Genomic DNA, 22596 nt, shown 5'->3' with positions numbered 1-22596 from the left:
AAAGTGTGCCCGAATCCCTCAAACCAAGTCTCTGCTACCAACTTGTAATGTCCTAAAAAATTACTAAGTAAAAATTTCATTTTTAAAACCAACAGAAACATCATTCATTCATTCAAACCCCATTGAAGCATGATAATGTATAAACTAGTTATCACAGTACAAATCATGTCATAAAACGCAAAATGTTGGTGGATACGGTGCGATCATGTCGGGACCTTCCTTTTCGAACTAGAAGTACCTAAAATCATAAACATAAAATGTAAGCACAAAGCTTAGTGAGTTCCCCAAAATACCCCATACCATACATACATAACAATACAAAACTAAGTTGGGTTTATTTCACCCCCTTCGGTCCCTTTCAACCGGTACTGGGTCTATTTCACCCCTTCGGTCTCTTTCAACCAGTACTGGGTCTATTTCACCCCCTAAAACTAATCATACAATCATATTAACACGAGTCACAAGGACAACAAACACATACAAGCATAACAACAAGTGTCACAAACACAACTATCATCCTACAATCATAATGCAATGGGCCGATATTGGTGCATTCGACCTACGAGTACAGTGAAGAAACTCACCTCAATCGATAACAGACGATAGCTAACTGCTACTGCTCTCACTGCTGGAACACAGTGCTATACCCCACCTAGACAGTCATACAAGGTAAACCCTTAGTCTACCTTTCAAAACTATGAGTTGACCAAAAGCCAAATCAAGTCAAAAGTCAATGCCTAAAGTCAACGATCAAAGAAGTCAACACACCACAGTCCTCGATGCTGTGGGCACAAGATGACAAAACAGCCGATCTGGCCCCAATCGTCACGGCGTGGCGACCTGATGCCACGTCGTGGGAACTGGGTTCCAAATAACTTAATGGATTAAGCTGTTTTATTCAAGCCCACGATCTTCAAAGCTCAGATCTAATCCAAAACATGGTCTATAAGGATAAAGTTTCTAACTCTACCCATTAGGACCATCCAAAAAGGTCCAAAACTCAAACCCTAGGTTCCACAAGGCATTGACTTAACCATTAAGCACTCATTCCTTTAAGTCCGAAGTCCATCTTTTCCAGAATTGTTTCTAACACTAGAACCAACATAAAAGTGGGTACTTTATGGACATGTCCAATGCATGTCTTGAACCCATAATAGGTCAAAATGAGAGTTTATGACCTAAATCTCATGCATGACTTCAAAATACAAGCAAACTTCAGATCCAAGCCATAAACTACACCAAATGTCTTAGAGATCCGTAAAGTTGCAAACTTTATGAGATCCCACCATTCTAACTAACTAGAACAAGAAGATTATGGGACAAAGCTCAAGATCTAGCACCCTAATATGATAAAAATCGAGTCTAGGACATTTACAAAGGTCCAAAAGAGTGCCAAGATGAAGAATGGAAACTTGCTTGCTGGATCTTTAGCTCACTACTTTCTTCTTCTTCCTTCAATAGCTTCTAGAACACCAAAAGAGCTTCAAAAATTGAGGAAAGAGATTAGGGTTTCTTCAAGGCTGATGGAGGCTAAGGATGAGCTAACCCTAACCTCCTCATTCCTTTAAATAGGGAGTAAACCCAAAAAATTAGGGTTTTTGCCATCAGGCTGCTGTCACGCCGTAACGGCTAAATGAAACACGCGTTTTAATCTAGACTTGCCACGTCGTGGTGGTCCTTTACCACATGGTGGCAACCCTAAACATGCCAAAAAAAATTTAAATACAAAGTACCTCAAAATTTGGATGTTATAGACAATGTTGTGATATTTTTGCTGGTAAAATATGAAATCTGATAGTATTTTTGAAATCATATGCTTGTATAACCTAAAACATATCTAACAAGTAAAAATCTTCTCTTCTCTTGTCGATTTTCACTTATTTTCCAAAATATAAGGAATATGTTTATCATTTGTGCTATGAAATCTTTATGTTAAACTCAAAAAAAAAAAAAAAATAAAATAAAATAAAATAAAATAAAATAAAATGTTTAATTTTATAATTGAACACTACGGTCAACCAAACACTATGAGATCTTAAAAATTTTAACTCACAAATTCAGTTATTAAAAACTAGGGAACAAGGCGTAAGCGTGGGGTCAACAAAGCCAAAGGAATGCTCCTCCACAGAAATTTGATGATCTCAAACTCTGACATTCATCGGCCCCTTCTCCCTCGGCTCACATTCCTCCGCCTTTTTTCCAATGTCGCCCTCTGCCGCCGTCTTCTCTGTTTACCCGTCATCGGCCATCGAAACCCTCAGAACAACTAGAATCACAGACAGACACATGCCACCACCACCACCACCACCATCATCATCGTCATCTTCATTTTCTCCTTTCCTTGGTATCACTCTCAAACGAGCCTCGCTTCGGTCAATCAATCACGGTAGTAACATGCCACGACGCACCACCCTCCTCATGGAATGGCAGGACTGCACGTACTTCTCTTCTATTTATTCCCTAATGCGTTCGTTTCCTAAACCATTTTCCCCCTTTCAAATCTCGAAACTAATGGCATCTAAATGCGTACATTTAGGACTTGGTCTTATTCTCTAGGTTATTATTACTTTTTACTTCTTGCTAGTTTACTAGTTACCATACAGATTCAAAGCTAACATCAGTTTGTTAATTAAAGAGGGAAGCAGTTTTTGTTTGGTTCAAAATTTATATAACTATGCTGTCAAATCTGGAACCATTCTTTTCCCTTTTCAGTTAGGCTAAAATCTGATTTGCACTGTTCATTTCAATCTTCTAGTTATTGATTTATGCAGGGTTAAAATGGAAATCGATGTACCAATTTCGGTAGCCTATAATTGCTATTTGGATAGGGAAGCGATCCCTCTTTGGATGCCCTTCATTTCATCTGTCAAGGTGCGTGCTAATATATATATATATATATATATATATATATATATATATATATATACATATATATATACTAGGTTATAACCCGTGGAAACCACGGTTGTTATTTTTATAATCATTATATAGACAAAAAATAAAATAAAATATCAACAAAAATATATAGCGTAACTCTGATTCTAAGAAAACATGAAATATTGTGAATTTTTATAAATTATAGCAATGTACTTTCAAAGTATATTGCTATTAGTTGTAAACTTGTTTTAGTTATAAAAAAAGTACAACAATATAATTGATGGTGTTGTGTTATTAGCCAAAATTAGTATAATTTTATTGAAAAAATAAAAGGGGTAAAATGGTCATTTACTTTCTATATGTGTACAAAAAAAAAGTAGTTTCATAGGAAAAACAGAGAATTAGAATGAAAGGCTTAAACCATATTGAGATAATGAAACAAACTGCACCAGGGGCTAAATCATCCTCAGAATGAAGCAACAACTACACCATGGAATTAAAAATAAAAAAAATACCATATTTAGCTAAAAGTGCATTGTTGTTAATAGGAAAAAAATCAAATTATATTGGTTATTGGTCTATTTTTACCACTAAAACATTGGTTTTATATAAATGACCATTTTACCCCTATCAGATGCGAAACAGAAAGTGCATTACTGTTATTAGCAAAAAATCAAATTATATTGGAAAAAATGAAAGGGGTAAAATGATCATTTACTTCATAAAAATTTTCATTATTATAAAATATAACAATGTACGTTCAATCTATATTTGATATTACATTGGTATAACCGTATAACAAATAAATTAGTATGAAAGGGTTAAACCATATTGAGATAATGAACAAACTGCATCGGGGACTAAATCATCCTCTAAATGAGGCAAACACATGTCATGAATATTGAAAAATAAATTAGTGAGAGTGGTTATCTTTTAAATGAAGAAAACTTTAGAACTTACTCTGTAAAAGCATAAAGTTACAAAAATTACACTTTTAATGCAGGAGATGACAAATATTACACTTTAAATGCTGAAAATTACATAAATTAACATTTTAATGCATAAAACTACAGATAAATCCCTTTGAATATGGAAATTACCCTTTTAATGCAGAAAATTAAAAAAGAATCCCTTTTTTGTGGAAACTTACAAAAATTACCCTTTTAATGCAGAAAAATCCCTTTAAGTGCATAAACTTAAAAGATACAGACAATTTCCAATCCACAACCTGTAAAATGGCAATGTGCTTACCTGTTTGTATCAATACGTATCAATACACAGGTACAAACACAACCAAGGTACATTATACTTACCGTTTGTATCAATACACAGGTACAAACACAACCAAGGTACATTATACTTACCTGTTTGTACCAACAGGCATACAGATTCTAACCTGTTGGTGAAATATGACGAAGTAAATTTCGGAGGTTTAAAAATTAAGACACCTTTTCATAAAAAAAATATATACCTATTGAAGCTTAATTGCTCCCCTTTTAGGACTAAAAAGCATATGAATATTACATATAACGGTTTTATTAGGTTTGCGTGCACATAAAAAGTTTTCGCTATAAGAACTATAAGTATTTACAAAAAAAGAAGAATTGCTAAAGTTACCATGTTGGTGTGGGTGATTCACTGGAACTTCAATTTTCTATTTACTGACTGTTCAATGTAAGAATAACATTTAGTGAAATAATGAACACAAATATTTATTTTGTAAGTTTTTAACACTTCATAATTCCTTAATCATGCATTGAGTTTGAAACTTTATTTCTTTACCATATTTTGCTCGATTGAACTAAACAACCCTTAGTTCCATAATCTAAAAAAGGCACTGATTTGGTTCCTCATAATCAAAGAAATACTCATTCAATTATCTTTGTACAATAACTCCCAATAACAGGTGCAACATAACTGATAGCTCTTATCTTGCCAAATGATCAGTTGATTATTTTTTAATACAGTTGTTTCTAAAAAATATGTTAACAAAAAAAATCAAACATTTGCAGCTTTAATTATTAAAAAATGAGCAACTCAATAACCTAATAAAATGAGTTGAAAAAATAAACATAAAGTAATTAAAAGAAAGGATGGATCAGATTTATGGCTTCGATTCTCTTTTATAAAGAGAGCTTTAATATCTGAGCTCATTACAATCAACTTATCAAATGGGCATTTAATCATCACTTCCAATCTTAAGTTTCATAAAATTAACAACAAATATCTCTTTCAAAAAAAATTAACAACAAATAAACAAACCAAATTTCTCAAAAACTAAACAAAATTTACACGGCAAATAATAATAATAATAATAAAATGGATCAGATTTTGGCTTGGATTTTTCTCCAAAAACAGAAAAATAAAAAAGTGTGCTCAGTTAAATTAATATGAAGTGGAATTCAAAATGAAACATGTAATACAGATTTATCACTTAAAGACGAGCATTGAGAATCATCGGTATGCTCGTCTAACAGTCAAATTGACACAAAGTGCAATTTGGGAAAAAACGAAACATAGATATAAAATTAATCACAACGAACATTCAGAATGAGTATGAGGTTTATGATTCCATTCATGAGTTAAATTGGAATAATTAAACAATCATCATCATGCTCGCATATACATATACTTCGAAATTAGAATGTGACTGAAAACCCATCAGAAAAAAAGGGATCACTACATCAGTTTATCACAGCCCTACAAAAAGACGTGATTTTAGACGACCGTCACGAGATTATATCCAAAATCGTCTTTTGGGTTCGAAATTTCTAAATTGAAAAGACACAAAACATAGATTGATAGGAAATAAGAGCCATACGAAACAAAATAATTTTGTCACCTATTTCATAGAACACCTTACGTGCATATTCCAAATAACAGCAATTCATATACATATTGATTAGATGGTAGCTTATGTAAGGGTTGGGCAAGGAAGACATTTCAATTGTTCTTGTTAAACATGTAGCGATATATACCTTGGCTTTGAGAGAAGCAACCATAGCATGCACGCATCTGGAGGAAACCGACTTATGTTTATTGGATATGAGAGATGTTCTGAGCCTGTGAGAGTTTATATCTTGCTAAATTTAGGGCTTATTCTCTTTCACTACAACATCAAAGAAACGATCGACAAAGGAAGATGGTGGAAGTGACTTTATAAGCTGCATCAAATTAAAAATCACAAAACATCATCTGCACGATAGAGATCACCCGTAAACCATTTAACCATAAGGTAGAATTGAAGGTTTCCATTTGATGCAGGATGTGGGTATTTTAAATTTGAATCGGTTACCAAAACCAAGAAACCGAAATTAGAGAAAACAACTGCATGATTTTAGGGAATAAATAGATGATTCCATAGTCAATAAGGGTTGGGGTGGGCGGGAATTAGAGAGAAGGATTAAGGAGAAGGTGCCACATGTCAAAGTAGAGGTATGAAAAATGGCCATGTGACAGGTTTAGGGGTGTTTTCTTAGAAGAGGGGATATATATATATATATATATATATATATATATATATATATATATATATATATGCCTGCTCTTACATGCTTCGAAGTCTATCTTTGTTGTTTGGTTGCTAAATTTGAACATTTGTATTGTTTCTGCCTGTATTTTCATTGTCTGTTGTTACCTACTGTCAAGTATACCTCATCTGCATCTGATGACCAAACTAGGCACTAGTTATTGTTGAATTATATGGTCCTAACTCCTATCAACGAATATGTTATTTGAGAATCCATTTTTTGCCTGAGCACCTCACTATTGACTATTGAGTATGGTTATGGTAGTTCTTTGTGTAATTTATTTGATGTTAAGGTGCTCTATGTTCATCCACAATAGTCTCGAGTAAGCGAGGTGTCATTGTTAAGCCCCATACCTCTAGTCTAGTCTAGACAAAGAAGTGGCTTCTGAAAAACTGAATCCTGTCCTTTTTTTTTTCTTCCTCCTGAAACCCAAGTTCGTACGGTATGTGGTAGATGTTAGAATTAAAGAGAATATAGAATTAAAAGAAACACTCTAAATAAATATCTGATGAATTTTGCTCGACTTCATGAAGCCATAAGGTTTATTCTTTTATTTACTGGGTTAGGTTGGCGGATTCGGGTTGGGATACCATAATTGAGGTGTTGACTCAAAACTAGGATTTGACAATTAAAAAGAAAACTTTGGACATGAAACGGGCAAACGAATTAGTTTCCCTTGACATGCACATTGTTTTTTTTTTTGAAGTATTTAGCTAATCCCTGTCTCGTGCTTTCAGATATTAGAAGAGAAGCCTGAGTTATCACGGTGGTCTCTAAAGTATAACGCATTTGGGCGTGATCTTGAATTCTCTTGGCTTGCTCGTAATATGCAGGTAAGTGTACCCCTTCCTCTACAGTACAAACTGCTTTCTCAATTCTCACATCCCAGTGTTGATTGTTGAATCTTGCAGCCAATCCCAAATCAAAAAATCCACTGGAGATCTTTAGAAGGTCTGCCCAATAGGTAATCATTCATTCATGATGGTTCTATGCTACATTAAACAAAGCAGAAGCCAAAGTGTCCTCATTGTTGTTGATAATTACGCCTGTTTCATCTCCTTTCTAACCGGGCATAAGGTCCATGCAATCGACTTAGGCATATAGTTATATAATGCCTATAGATTTGTGTGTGCATGCAAAGAAAGAGGGAGGAAAGGTTTTACTTTTAGAAACATTAGTTATGAGGCTGTTGCCCAAATATTATACCAAGTTTGATGAAACACTACAACTAGAACCATCTAGCCTGGAGATTTGAGATAATTCCTAAAGCCCAAGGTACAATTTATAATCTAAATGATACCAATGAAGAAAAGAAAAAATTCTTAATGATATTAGCTATATGTTTGTCTGTATGTGTGTCTGTGTGTGAATTTGAAATTTAATGCATCAAGAATAGCATTTTTACACAGGGAGGTACAAAGTGTGTTAGTTTTACAATCTAATTGGGGGGATAAGTTAATGAAAATAGCACGACTTATGAAAAGCAAAGAAATCACACAATTCTAGTCGATATGAGCAACAAAGCATCTGTCCCTTGTGTTGCTAATTTTTAGTGGAGAATGACCAACATTGGTTTGTTAGTTAATCTTGGAGTATATATATATATATGAGAATGTGTTTTTGTGGTTGCAGAGGAGCTGTACGATTTTTTCCCAAAGGTTCTTCATCATGCTTAGTTGAAGTAAGTCCCCTTGCCTAAATTCTTAGTTTTTTTTTTTTTTTTTTTTTCAATCATGGCAACTTGCTTACCCGCTTACATGATGAGGATAAGAAAAGATGAAACGTGTATTACTTGCTTGATCAATCGTTTAATGATGTGATTTTCCTTTTTACAGCTAACTGTTTCATATGAAGTACCTCAATTATTGGCCCCTGTGGCATCTGTAAGTCTGTAGATTTGATTTGAGATATATCTTATATGAGTGGGAAGGGGTGGAATTGAAGATGTAACATGATTTGTCTTTAAGCAGGCGCTGCAACCTTTCCTTAAGAATTTGCTGGGAAACGGCTTGGAAAGGTTTGCAAATTTTGCAAGGACATACCAGCATGAGTCTTGATACAACACATTCATCATATTATCTTTTTTTCCGGGTAAAATGTGAAGAAGCTGTGTAACTAAATTCATTCTGTCATGTCATGGTGATGGTGATGGAAGGCAATATATGTTTAGACTTTAGATAGATACTTTTCCATTAAGGAAATATTATAAAACAATCATTTTTCGGCTCACCCATTTATTTACAGCGGACTCCATGTATGTATGTATTAAAAACACAACTAATATTCTCCCTCTGCTTGTTTTGTTGACTTGGCATCACACCCGACAGGTGGCCACCATTCATAATGATAGGATATGTAGATATGGATGGTTACTGGTATTTGGGGTTGGGACTTTTTCTGGCTGCACACTTGAAACCTGAAACACATAATGCTATTACCATCTTATGGGTTAATTACACATCCGATTTAAGGTTTTGTTTTCTTTTTTTGATTTAGGTTTAGGTTTAGTTTGTTTTGTTGGGTTTGTTGAAGATTCATATTAAAAGAAGATGGTTTCCCTGAAATAAATTCTTATACATATACGGATTTTGGGATGAAGATAGAACAGGATTTTATATGCTCATATATCCAAATACAAACACAAACCCAAATTGTTAGTTTGAAGAAGATTGTATAGGGTTTTGGGTCTTAGGCTTCGGATCCAAACACAAACACATTCAAAATTGTCACATTTTGTATTTGGTGTATATGATCAACATCTCCTTTGCTCAGATCTCAATCACAAGCATTGCATATCAACAAATTCTTTGGGTTTGAGTTTTAAAATCGAAAAACTAATAGAACTCCACATATACTTATGGGTTTGGATGAACATGGTTTAAAAACACGAAAACTACGGTTGTGCAATTGTTTTTGGTATGTATTATTGATTCTTTATGAACAATCATGAAAAGTACATCTCTGTTATTGTAAAAATAAGTTTGGACCCAATGAAACTATAAAAAATATATATTAAGTTTGGACCCAATGAAACTATAAAAAATATATATTGTATGGACACAGTTTAAATTAACGGTGGTGGTAGTGGTGTTAGATGGTGGTGGTAGTGGCGTTGGACGGTGGTGGTTTGGAGAATAATAATAATAATAATAATAATAATAATAATAATAATAATAATAATAATAATAATCTTTGTTTCTAAATAAATCCATGTAGATGGCATGTCAGATGAGTATGAATGAGTATTTGTCAATGTTCTAAAAAGCTCGTCATAGCCAAGACGCGTCATAACTCCAAGGCTTGTACTTGACGCTAAGTTTTAACCAAATGCCGCCTTAAGTGATACGAATTTGGATTGCGATTCGCCAACTTTAAATTCCAATTCGAACTCAAGTGGTTGTGATCGCCAATTGTGACTAGAAGCGAAGAATCAAGAGCTTCCGGAAGGCGTTTCTCTAACAACTTCAGTTTGTAGTGCAAAGGGTTGCGATTGGAGGATAGATGCGATTAATTGCGAAAGGGTGCGAACGTTCGTAAGGTGTCGCAGTCTCTTGTGAACGAATGCAAACCTCGGAGGATCATTGGATGCGAACGAGGATGCGAACGACTTGGTTGCGAATGCGATCTCAAGTTACAACGCGGTTGCGATTGCGATTGTGATCTGTTGCGAATCTCGGAGCAAGCTTGATGTGATTGCGAATCGGACTTTCACGCATTCAGTCTTGACGCATACATGGATTGGTTCCGATGGTTTTGGTTCCACTGGGTTACTTGTTGTTCATTCTGATTTCCACATTGGCTCCGATGGACTACTCAGTACCAATGGGACAATTGGATACGATGGGTTTCTTGGATGTGGATGAGTGCTTGTCCCGAGGAACTTAGATGCGAACGAAGGCTAGCTGCTGGAATGCGAAGGGTGTCTATTGGTTGTGAATGGCTTTGGGACTCAGTGCTACTTTACACATGGAGCTTTCCTGGACACCTTGGAAGTTGTAGCCGCCTTTTCCACTTCCCTAAACGTTACCTTCCCAAGAAAAGATTTTACCAAATTTTATTATTATTTTTATTAGCATTAAAATAAGCCATTAATTTGCATAATAATTAGGTAACTTTTAGTTTCTTTTATCCGTTAACTTGTAAGGCTATATATATAGCCATGCCTATCATTTGTAGAGTAATGTTATGTCAAAAAGATAAAGTTAAACTGTTGTTCATAGAGTTGTTGCGTACAATCCGAAATTGGTCTTTGTTGGGACGTGTTTCCTGATTCTGATCTTGAACTCAAGTTAATAGGTCTTAACTTGTTTTCACCGAACTCAAATCAATAGGTCTTGATTTGTTTTCACCGAAGTTTCAAGCTATAGGTCTACTTTGATTTTCATACTATCCTTTTGTTATTCTTGACATTTATCATTTGTTCTTGTCATTGTTCTTTGTTCTTGTATTTTGTTCTTGTTCTTTGTGTTATTCCGCTACAAATTCGATTCCAAGCTCCAGTTTTCTTATTAATTGTGGTGTTGGAAATCCGAGTCTGTGGACTTTTGGAGCGGTCCAAATACACATGAAATGGTATCAGAGCTACAAGTTCCTATGTGACCAGAAGTTTCTATCAGAGACCCAAGTCCTTGCAGAGTATTGTTGATTGATTCCGGTTGCTATTGCAGTTTAAAAAAACAAAGAAAAAAGAAGAGAAAAAAAAGTTTTTGTCAAGTTTGTCAAAGCCAAAAACCTGGTTCAGAATGTCTCCAATGAGCGGGGAATCAGAATTTATGGATGTTTACTTCTCGGTTTTGTTGAACAATCGTCAACTCTTTCGTGACATGTTAGGTTAAGACCAGAATAGTCATTTCGGTGACACCGATTCTGTTGAAGAAAATTTCGAAGCCATCTATAACACTGATGGGGAAGGAGAAAATTTTGAGAAAATCAATTTCGTGGCCGAAGAGGAATTAGTTGAAGATCACTCAGAATTGAGGGCAATTCCTTTCGAAGAAGGAGGGTATGATACGAATTTGGATTGCGATTGGCCAACTTTAAATTCCAATTCGAGCTCAAGTCGTTGCGATCACCAATTGCGACCAGAAGCGAAGAATCAAGAGCTTCCGGAAGGCGTTTCTCTAACAGCAACTTCAGTTTGCAGTGAAAAGGGTTGCGACTGGAGGATGAATGCGATTGATTGAGAACGGATGCGAACGTTTGCAAGGCATCACAGTCTCTTGTGAACGGATGCAAACCTCGAAGGATCGTTGGATGCGAACGACTTGGTTGCGAATGCGACCTCAAGTTCCAACCCGGTTGCGATTGCGATTGTGATTGTGATCTGTTGCGAATCTCGAAGCAAGCTGGATGCGATTGCGAATTGGACTTTCACGCATTCAATCCCGACGCATACATGGATTGGTTTTGATGGTTTTAGTTCCATTGGGTTACTTGTTGTTCATTCCGATTTCCACATTGGCTTTGATGGACTACTCGGTACCAATGAGACATTTGGATATGATGGGTTTCATGCATGCGAATGAGTGGCTGTCCCGAGGAACTTAGATGCGAACGAAGGCTGCTGGTACACGTCCTAGGAAGTTGCAACCGCCTTTTCCACTTCCCTAAACGTTACCTTCCCAAGACAAGACTTTACCAACTTTTATTATTATTTTTATCAGTATTAAAATAAGCCATTAATTGACATAATAATTAGGTGACTTTTAGTTTCTTTTATCCGTTAACTTGTAAGGGTATATATATATATATATATATATATATATATATATATATATATATATATAGCCATGTCTATCATTTGTAGAGTAGTGTTATGTCGAAAAGATAAAGTTGAACTGTTGTTCATAGAGTCGTTGCTTACAATTCGAAATTGGTCTTTGTTGGGACGCGTTTCCTGATTCTGATCTTGAACTCAAGTTAATAGGTCTTAACTTGTTTTCACCGAACTCAAATCAATAAGTCTTGATTTGTTTTCACCGAAGTTTCAAGCTATAGGTCTAGTTAGATCTTCATACCATCTTTTTGTTATTCTTGTCATTTATCCTTTGTTCTTGTCATTGTTGTTTTTTCTTGTCTTTTGTTCTTGTTCTTTGTGTTATTCCGCTGCAAATTCGATTCCAAGCTTCAATTTTCTTATCAATTGTGGTGTTGGAAATCCGAGTCGTGTTGTGGAATTTTGGAGCGTTCTAAATACGCATCATTAGGCCATATATGTATAAAAAAAGAATAATAGTAGAATATATACAAAATTTCCGCCTTACAAACTATGTGGCTCACCACAATTCGTAAAAGCGTGAGGTTTGATATTGCCACCAAGTCACGCCTAACGTTATTTAGAACCATGGTATTTGCCTATATGGCTGAAGGTTTGTATCGATCGGATACACTTCAAGTATAAAGACCAAAAAGAAACTTAAACAACGAAAAATAAAGAACAAATTTTAAAAGACACAGAGAATTCTCCAAATTGTTTCTTTCACCAAGAAAGAGGTTTTGTCTTCACAAGAAGACGGGTTTGTAACAAAGATGATTGACACAAAGCCACAATCACAGCATTAGGGTTTACCCTAATGTTGTATATATACTAATCTATACATTTATATCCCTTGATTGAAGGGATTGCGTCTAATCTATATTAAGAACCGATCTTATCATAAAGATACCGGATATGTGATATATTCTATACTTTATCTATATAATTTCCTAATATACAAAAGATTACAACCGGATAACTATACTATAAGCTGGCAATGATAAGCTTGATACGCTGGCGATGTAGATGTAGTAGACGTTGACGCTGATCTATCAGCGTGTCGTGTGTTTGACTCATCAGATCATAAGGTGTGACCTTAAAATCTCCCCATATTTGATGATGTCAAAAATAATATTCAATGAATACTTTTGGCTCGTGCTCCCCTTAAGAGTAAGAATTAAATCTTGACTCTTGCAGTTTTAACGAATGCTCCCCCTGAGAAGATGAATGACTTATCAAGCATTTATGAATTTCAGTAGACGGCAGATGAATAGATGATGAGCTTGAGTTGAGTTGATAATGTTGACATCAGCTTGAATCAACTCCCCCTTACAATGTGCTTTTCCGTAGTTCTAATAGCGAGATTTCTTCAGCAAGATTTTCAGTTTTACCAAGATTCTCTCCCCCTTTTTGACATCAGTAGCTAACACAGAAGTAGAGATTGAGCAGAATAGAGTTTCAAATTGTAGCCTAGTAAGATTGTGATGTCTTCTGATAGTGTGGGCTTAAACTATCATTCATCGTCATAGTATGCAAGATATCATCAGCGTGTGGTTTCATAAGCTAAATCATAAATCTCTTTTATTAGGAGAAAAATGGCAAGAGTGGATAGGTGCGTTTGATATATCACGAACAATGATATACCCATTGACACAAATTTTCCAAGCTCTCATCAACGTATGGTACATTATGCTGAATCATAAAACTTTAAAGAAGAATATACGAGCAAGAATGGATTGTTTTAGTCACGCTGAGGTGAAATCAGCGTGAATCATTAACAGTTTAACTCATCAACAATAATTGGTTTAAACTTCCGTATCATGGAGTAAGTTGCAATCTAGAATCAAAGATTCACCGTTAAATCATAATGGTATCATGTCATACCTCAAACTAGGAGGTCAGGGACATGAACAACCCCTTGTCATTTAAGGACCAGACAAGTAAATCTTATGCTGATGATGCAATCAGGGTAAGTGAAACATCCCAAAAATACAACCCAAAAATTTCATTTTTAAAGCATTATTAAAACCATCATTTCATTACCAAAGTATAAAATCATAAACTATGTGTTTCAAAATCTCATAATATCTATCACATTTCAAATCTCATGTCAAATGTCATATCAAAATATCAGATTAAAACTCCCAGGCTGAAGACTGTGGTGTGTGCCATGCGATCATCCCGAGCCCTTCCCCTTGCTAGTGGAAGTACCTTAAACCAAAACTGAAAACTGTAAGCACGAAGCTTAGTGAGCTCCCCCAAACTACCACATACCATACAATGACACATATATCACATATAACACATACTGGGCCTTACCCACTGCATCGGGCCCCGACCGACATCAGACCGAATTCCGATATAAATTGGGCCCCGCCCACTGCATCGGGCCCCGCCCGGCATCGGAACGAAGTCCAGAATAACTTGGGCCCCGCCCACTGCATCGGGCCCCGCCCAACATCGGACAAAAGTCCGGAATAACTGCACATAACATGAACATGAACATATAACATAATCACATATACTGCATCGGGCTTGCCCGGCATCGGACCGAAGTCCGGAACATATAACACATACCATAACATGCATGAATCACGAAGACATCAAGCATACATATCTACTTCTCGGGACCACCCCGGCATCGGACCGAAGTCCGGAACTACTATCATCTAAACGGGCCGGCATTGTGGCCGTAGACCCGTTCCTACTGGAAGGAAACTCACCTCGTATGACTGACTGCTGAAAAACTGGGTGAGGGATCCCTATCTGCTGTTCTGGCGACTCTCCGGCTGTAAATTTCATAACAATACTTAATCAAGAACTGATAATACTTCTTAGGGTAAAATGACCATTTTACCCCTGGTCAAAGTTAACGTCTTGGCCATAGTCAACCTTCTGGGTTGACCTACTCGTCGAGTCAGCCTTTTGATTCGCCGAGTCCTAGAACTCAGAAACCTTAAGACTCGCGACTCGACTCGCCGAGTCACCCTATGACTCGCCGAGTTCCCATGCTAACTGTCATCGCAACTGGACGAACTGACTCGTCGAGTCGTCCCTAGATTCGCTGAGTCCTAGCGTAATCAGAAAAGGGACATATCGACTCTAACTCGTCGAGTCCCTTCGTAGACTCGTCGAGTTCTTCAACTTTCATGTCCAAGTCCTGTTCCACCCACTGAGTCACCACCTCCACTCACTGGTTTGACTCATAACCAGAAGAGATTAGGGTTTGAGACCCGACTCGCCGAGTCCATGAACCGACTCGCCGAGTCCACTTTGTGACATCTCCATTCTTTCGATTACAGTCCATTCCATTGCTTCCAACTCGTAGATCTGGGCTCCTAAGCTAGCATGACACGTAAAGTTGCTAACTTTACGTGCATGCAAGGTGCTATGAAGCTAAAACACTTAATCCAAGCTAAAATGAATGTCTACATCATGTCATGGAGTCATGGCTGAATAAAGGTGACAACTTTGGGCTTTTAAAGCTCAGAAATGTCCAGATCTGAAGTTCTTCCCTCCCCCAAGGTTCAAATCTTGGAATGACCTTGGAAAGGACCCAAAAAGAGCAAATAACAAGTCTATAAGGAGATCTAAATGGGTAGAAGCCAATGTATTAGCTTTATACCTTCAATAAGTCTGAGATGACCCAAGAACTCTAGATATTCTGCCCTCCTTTGTTGTACTCACTCTTTGCCTTCCTTCTCCTAGCTTCAATCACACAAATGTAAGGAAAAATGGCTCAAGAATGCACAAGATTGATTAGGGTTTCAAGAGTAGGCTGTGAAGGTGATGGGGGCTGGGGTGAAGACCCATAATGTTGCTTAAATATGGTGCAAACCCTAAGGATTAGGGTTTCCTCCTGATGGACCTACTCGCCGAGTCCATACCCGACTCGTCGAGTAATCCACTTAAACACCGCGATTAAACTGGCATCTACTCGACGAGTTAAGGCTACCAAATCGTCGAGTAGCTCTTATAAAATGAGCATTTAATGAACTAAATACGTACCGGGAACGGGGCGTTATAGTAAACCATTGGGTTTTGCTTAATGTTTCAGCAGAACATGAGACTTGATGCATACGACAAGCATGCTTCAGGGACAGGGTCAGGTAAATATGATTAAATACAAAATGAACACCCCAACCTTTTTGTCGATTTTTTTATTTGGACCATGCAATCTCACTAAGAAAGTTTAGACAGTACTAGACAATCAGTGTGAGGGGGTGCCTCAATGTTCTCAGCAATTGGTATCACTAATGAGAAACAGAGAGAGATTTAGTCACATACAACAACATGCTTCTAGGGACGATGATGTGTCAAAAGTTGCATACTAGGCTTAAAGTTGCCACCGTCCGATTCCCTTTCATTAAAAAATGGTACAGAATAAGAATACAAACAAAAAAGATAGTCAAACAAGAAAATAGTTTAAACATGGAAATATTTGCAGCTTTTTCAGAAAGGAGATTAAGACTTTTTCCATCATTTCTTTGGAATTGAATGGTCATAAATGCATTTCCATTTTCCAAGATATCTACCCCTTGAAGTTTTAGCTATAAAAGAGAGCACAAGAAAAGATAAACTCATCAGTAAACATCTCATTATGAATCAAGAGTGATGAGGCCATTTATCATTGAAGCGTTTCAGATGCTTTCCAAGATTCATGTTCATTAGGAGCAAGATAATAAGTGAAGATAAGTCTTTGTAACCAACAAGTCAACTGGCTCGAATCCATAAAACCATCACGTCTTCAAGATCAATGTAACACCCATAAATATCACAATAAATTTAAACTTTTTAAAACCAACCCAAATTCACAAATTGTTTACAAACATAGTTTTCAAAACAATTTCAAACATCAGAGTCTCCCAAAATCATAATTCATAAACAAGAGGATGTGTACGGTCACGCTTCGCCTTCCCACGTTCATCCGAAGTACCTGAAACATAACCCAAAACTGTAAGCCAACGCTTAGTGAGATCCACTGATGTTGGTGCATGTAACACCCATAAAAATTGAGTCAAATTAAAACATTTTCATTCATTCAAAAACCATTAACTTCATACATCTCGTTTTCAAAATAGTTTATTATCAGAGTATCCCCATAACCATATCATAAAATCGTAAAGCATGAGGAGCGGTACGATCACGCCTTCGCCTTGCCACGATCTCCTGAAGTACCTGAAACATAACACTACAACTGTAAGCCCGAAAGCTTAGTGAGTTACCCCCAAAATAACAACCACACATAACATACTCATATCATATCACAAATGGAACAACCACGCATATCGGGTCTGCTGTGTGACTGGTCCGCCCGCACCGGGCCTCCAGTCCACCTGGTCCACCCTCCGAGTCTAGCCATGTACATCGAGTCTACAGTGTGATTGGTCCGCCCGCACCGGGCCTTCAATCCACCTGGTCCACTCTCTGAGTCTACAATATGACTGGTCCGCCCACACCGGGCCTTCAGTCGGCCTGGTCCACTCTCCGAGCCTCGGCACGTCTGGTCCGCCCTCTCGGGGCCTTCAGCCTATCCGGACCGCTCGCTGGGCCTTCAGAATGTCCGGTCCGCCCTGGGTATGTTAGCCTACAGCACTAAGCAGGACCCGCCTCAACCCAACCCCCGTCAAACAACCATGTGCACATAAAACAAATAATCACATAACAATCCTCGACCAGACAACAGTCTAACAGATCACATAGCATATCAACATCCTAACCAGGATTCCGACCTAACCGGTCACTAGCATAACATTACCCTATATCCCGGGTACCGACCTTAACCAACTCACTAACATAACACCATCCTAATTCCCAGGATGCAGATCTAGCAAAACAATCACATAACAATCAATACCCGGATTTCCATCCGTTAAAGGGCCAGCCTTGGTGCCGTAGACCCTGTCGATATAGTGAGGATAACTCACCTTGCGACTGCCGAAATACTGCTGGTACCCTTCTGGCTGCTATCTGACAATCCCCGCAATGCTGCTCCTCTAGCTCCCCGAACTATCAATGCCACAAAAACACTTAGCCCAAAACAATATCCTTCTAAGGGTAAATTGACCATTTTACCCTTAACCCAATCTGGTCCATGACTAAGGCCCAACACCATAATATGAAGGGCCCAACACTAGGTAAGCTTCTCAAGCCCACTAGTGACCCACTAATGGCCCAATTTGCTACATTGGGCCCAATCCCTTAATGGGCCTCACCCTAAGCCCAAAATATATTCCTTGGTCCATATAATATGATTTTTGATGGCCCACTAAGGCCCAAATACCCAAACATGCCCCAAACCACGGCCCAAAAACTCATGATCCATACAGACAGAGTACGCGGGGCGTACCCCCCATGTACGCTAAGCGTACAGGCAGAATGGTGAGTACGCTGGGCGTACATCACTTTACGCGGGGCGTAAACTCGCTGAACTAAAAGTCCTCATAAGTTCTTAATGGCTTAAGCTCTTAAGCCCAAACTTCAGATCCATCGACCAAACATGCCTAGGATCCATAAAGTCTCAAACTTTATCACTTGGGACATCCATAAAGCTCTTAACTCAAGGTCTTAATCCATTAAGACCCACCTACATCATACATGAGACAACCAAAGCCCTTGGGACCTCATTTTTCTCACTCAAGACCTCTCCTAAGGTCTGAAAGGACAGCTAATCTCAACCAACTCACATCATGCATCACTTTGGGGTTTTAGGACAAGAAATGATGTCAAAACTTCATAACACCAAGATCTACACAAAATAGATGACAAGCAAGAGACTTTATACCTCAAAAGGGCTCTAGAAGATGATGCCTTCCCAGATCCACGAGCTCCAGCCACCCAACTCCTTCCTTGACAACTTCCTCTTTTCCTCTTCCAAGCTTAAACCACCAAGATGAGCTTTCCAAGGCCAAGATCTCTAAAAATGGAGGTTGGAACGTTCTAGGGTTTCTTCTGAGGTTAGGGAGGCTGATATGGGGGCTAGGGTTGAAGCCATTATGTTCTATATATAGTGGCTCACCCTTAAATTAGGGTTTAAAGACTCTGGACGTACGCTGGGCGTACATCCTGTACGCTGGGCGTACGCCCCCAACACCCACGTTCATTTATCCACTCTACGATGGGCGTAACCTATCTTACGCTGGGCGTACCCAGCCAATTACGCGCATGCACTCCATGCATGCCTAGGACCCCTTTGCCAGATATTTCCTTTAGGGACCATTGTTGACACTATCTTCAAAGTGTCATAACTCCTTTATTCTAAGTCCGCTTCCGACGAACTTTATATCCACGAAAAGGTGGCGAGAAGCCCTATGCTTCTAGCAACACTCCCCGACCCGAAACCTTCTCGAATAAAACCCATTGCCCATAAAAGACCGAAACGCCCTTACTCTTGATCTCGGAAGTTCATAAATAAGTACTTTTCGAACGGGGCGTTACATATCTCCCCCACTTAAATTAGGCTTCGTCCTCGAAGCCTGCGGCAACACAAACTTCCGGATGATACTCCTACAATGCATTCACTGATCTCAAACCGGCTCAGTTTCCCTCAAACATAGGTATCGAATCTCTAAATCCATCTCTTCCCTTACAGGGTTCCGATCAACTGCTTCAAGCCGGTCACCTGCTTCTTTTCTCTGATGACAACGCTCATCAACTGAGTGCCACCTGAAGACACTACCTTACTTCTGTCCCAATCTCCAATCGGGAATCCCTTACCTTCTCCTCTTCCAAGGAGACCGAACACATGCATGCACATCATCCAACATTGCCACAACGGGCATCTCAACGGGCATCCAACTTCTATATATCTGGTACAATCCTAGTGCTTACTACCAATAACCGAAGCATCTTCGATCATCCTTTTACTCTGCATGCCTTCCTCTCAGAGGACCCACACTCCTTCCGGAGCTACATACCTTTCCTTTCCAGGAAGTCTACTCATCAACCCTTACCGCACCTATAAGTGCCACAGAGCTATACTCCGCTCTACACTATCCATGTAGAGCAACCGTTATTCTCTAACTCCCATATACTCTGAATCCGATCACATAACTAACAAGGCCCACGCACGGCCTCCAGCCATCTCCATCATCCCGATCAATACTTGGGGCCAGACCATATCGATTACTATTGCATGGCGACATTTTTACTCATTCTCCTCATATCGATCCACTATCACATACAGAGTCTTCAGCATGACTGTACCGCCTTTCCAGGCCTTCAGCCTATCTGGACCACTCTCAGAACCTTCAGCATGTCTGGACCGCCCTCCTGGGCCTTCAGCCTATCTGGACCGTTCCCCGAGCCTTCGGCCTGACTGGTACGCCTACTGGCCTTCAGTCTATCCGGACCGCTCAAAGACTGTCGCACATCACCCTGATCTATTCTTCCCGGGAATCTCTCCCATGCAGTCTGTTCTAGCCCTCTTGGGGTTCCGAACTCCAGTTCCATTCCCGGAATCCTTTCCATGGCTTAAACCCAGGCCTCACATCGACCAACTACCTTAACTGAAATCATGGTCTGTTCCCTGCCCCACTTGTCTATCACTTGCTCTAATCATGCCACACTCTCGGCTAACAACACTGATAAATCCAAACAGCTAACCAACCCTGGATACTTGCTGTTTTACCGGAGAATTTTCCAATTCTCCCCACTTAGTGCACTGACTACTAACCACCGATGCCCAAAACCGGCATAGCTCAATCGCCCTTACTCCATATTTTCCCTCTTATCCATGAACTGACTCCTTCGGGAGTGAGTAACCTCCACCGAATGACCCTTCCGCCATTGTACACCCAAACTCTAAGGAAGTTCGAATCCCAATTGAACACTTCTTGCATCGCAGTCGCTATTCCTAGCAACAAGATCATGTACCTTATCTTTTGTCCAAGCGTCCTCCTGAACGCTAACTACAACTCCTAACTACTAAGATCCTCAATCATACTATGAAACATGCGGAACAAGGCAGACAAATTTACAATACCACATAAACAACAGATAACAAGACATCAAAATGGAAACATACCCGCAGCTGCATCTGGTTCTGCCCTGACCTCCTCTGCCGTAAGCTGGAATGCGCGTCCCTGAGCCCTCGGAGGCTCCGCTCCACCCTGACCTCCACCCGTAATCCTCAAAGTGGCCGGCACTGGAGCCTACACCGGTCTTGTAACAAGCTGTGGACAGTTGGCCCTCAAGTGTCCAACCTGATGGCAGTGATAACAAATCCTCATATCCTGTACCGGGGCTGACTGTCGGCAATCCCTCGCATAATGCCCCTTCCTTCCGCACTTGCGGCACGTACCACCGGACCTACAAATTCTGGCATGACCCTTCCCACACTTCTCACAAGTGTGGCTGCTCTGACCTCCAACCCTAGAGTCAACGGTTTTGAACCGTTTCGACGCCGGCTGCGACTGCACTGGGGCCTGCCTCTGCTCTCGCAACTGCAACTCCATCTCCAACTCACGCCGCCGAGCGGCCTCCTGTAACTCTAGCAATGTCTCGCACCTATGCGTAGACACAAACTGCCTGATATCCCTCTTGAGCATACTCAGATATCGGGACATCTGAGCCTGCTCCGAAGCAAACTCCAGGCAAAACATCGCCCTCTCAGTAAACATCCTGGTGATCTCCGTCACCGACTCTGAATCCTGCTTCAGCTCCAGAAACTCCTGAGCCAACCTCTCTCTCTCAACCCGTGGAACATAACGGGCACTGAACATTTCCTGGAACTGATCCCACGTAACCGCAGCCCGCTGCGCGTTAGAATAAGATCCCGTAGTCAACCTCCACCAATCCTTCGCTCCGAGCCTCAAAAGGTTCAGAGCACACCTCACCCTCTGATCTGCAGGGCATGAACACGTGAAGAAACAACCCTCCACGTCTGACAACCATCTCATCGCAACGATCGGATCCTGAACTCCATCGAAAGTAGGGGGCTTCGTATTATCGAAGTCCCGATACTGAAAACCTCGACCGGTTCCTCCCCCTGCCGCTGCTACAGCCGCTGTAGCTGCCGCGACAGCCGCCTCCGCAAGAGCTGCGTAGCGCTCATCAAAGTACTCAACCATGGCGGTGTTGATCGACCCAAACATCTCCGGCAACTCAGCCCGGAACATAGCAGCAACCTCATCATGCAGGATCTCACGAATCCTGACATCCAACTCGTCCGTACTCATCTGACCGATGACCTCGGGAGGCACTGCTCCATCCTGACCACCCTCTCCTGATCCCGATCCCGAACCGGATCCTGCCCCGAAATGTCTCGTAATCGCCATACTGCAATACACCAACAAGACCCTTAGACACATCACATATCCACCCGGGGAACTATCACATAACCGATACCCTAGAGAGTTGTGACTTCCTTGATACGCGTATGGGTCCTGTGCTTTCAGTAGTATGGGCCCATACTACCTTCCACACGTACCCATA

The 22596-nt window shown here is 39.5% G+C and overlaps 1 protein-coding gene and 2 non-coding genes across 6 annotated transcripts; 1 reads left to right on the top strand and 2 right to left on the bottom strand.

Annotated features, from left to right (window-relative positions):
- The first annotated feature begins 2084 nt into the window (after positions 1–2084).
- LOC145131507 (Polyketide cyclase / dehydrase and lipid transport protein) lies at positions 2085–8697 on the top strand. 4 transcript variants are annotated; one of them, XM_079066182.1, is made up of 8 exons: positions 2085–2438; positions 2772–2871; positions 4050–4175; positions 7145–7240; positions 7319–7371; positions 8040–8088; positions 8243–8290; positions 8378–8697. In XM_079066182.1, the coding sequence occupies exons 1-8, from the start codon at positions 2203–2205 to the stop codon at positions 8462–8464; spliced, it is 795 nt and encodes a 264-aa protein (XP_078922308.1). In that variant the 5' UTR covers positions 2085–2202; the 3' UTR covers positions 8465–8697. The 4 variants fall into 4 exon arrangements, with proteins under 4 accessions (XP_078922308.1, XP_078922309.1, XP_078922310.1 ...); XM_079066184.1 differs by having other exon boundaries at positions 2278–2467; XM_079066185.1 differs by lacking the exon at positions 2085–2438 and adding an exon at positions 2445–2556.
- LOC145135108 (small nucleolar RNA Z103) lies at positions 4971–5073 on the bottom strand. Its single transcript, XR_013719587.1, has one exon. It is a non-coding gene; the product is annotated as a small nucleolar RNA Z103 (small nucleolar RNA).
- Positions 5423–5496, bottom strand: LOC145135107 (small nucleolar RNA Z105). Its single transcript, XR_013719586.1, has one exon. It is a non-coding gene; the product is annotated as a small nucleolar RNA Z105 (small nucleolar RNA).
- Positions 8698–22596: the final 13899 nt, after the last annotated feature.

Source organism: Lactuca virosa, chromosome 8, assembly GCF_052849685.1.
Source record: "Lactuca virosa cultivar CGN04683 chromosome 8, Lactuca_virosa_CGN04683_v6, whole genome shotgun sequence".
In the NCBI taxonomy this organism is placed as follows: domain Eukaryota; kingdom Viridiplantae; phylum Streptophyta; class Magnoliopsida; order Asterales; family Asteraceae; genus Lactuca; species Lactuca virosa.
The sequence above is the reverse complement of the archived record's forward strand: the minus strand, read 5'-3'. Positions and strand labels throughout refer to the sequence as shown.

Coding starts and splice junctions, on each gene's coding strand:
- LOC145131507 (XM_079066182.1), top strand. CDS start 2,203: ATGTCGCCCTCTGCCGCCGTCTTCTCTGTTTACCCGTCATCGGCCATC. Junction 2,439..2,771: donor ATGGAATGGCAGGACTGCAC/GTACTTCTCTTC, acceptor TGATTTATGCAG/GGTTAAAATGGAAATCGATG. Junction 8,291..8,377: donor TATTGGCCCCTGTGGCATCT/GTAAGTCTGTAG, acceptor GTCTTTAAGCAG/GCGCTGCAACCTTTCCTTAA.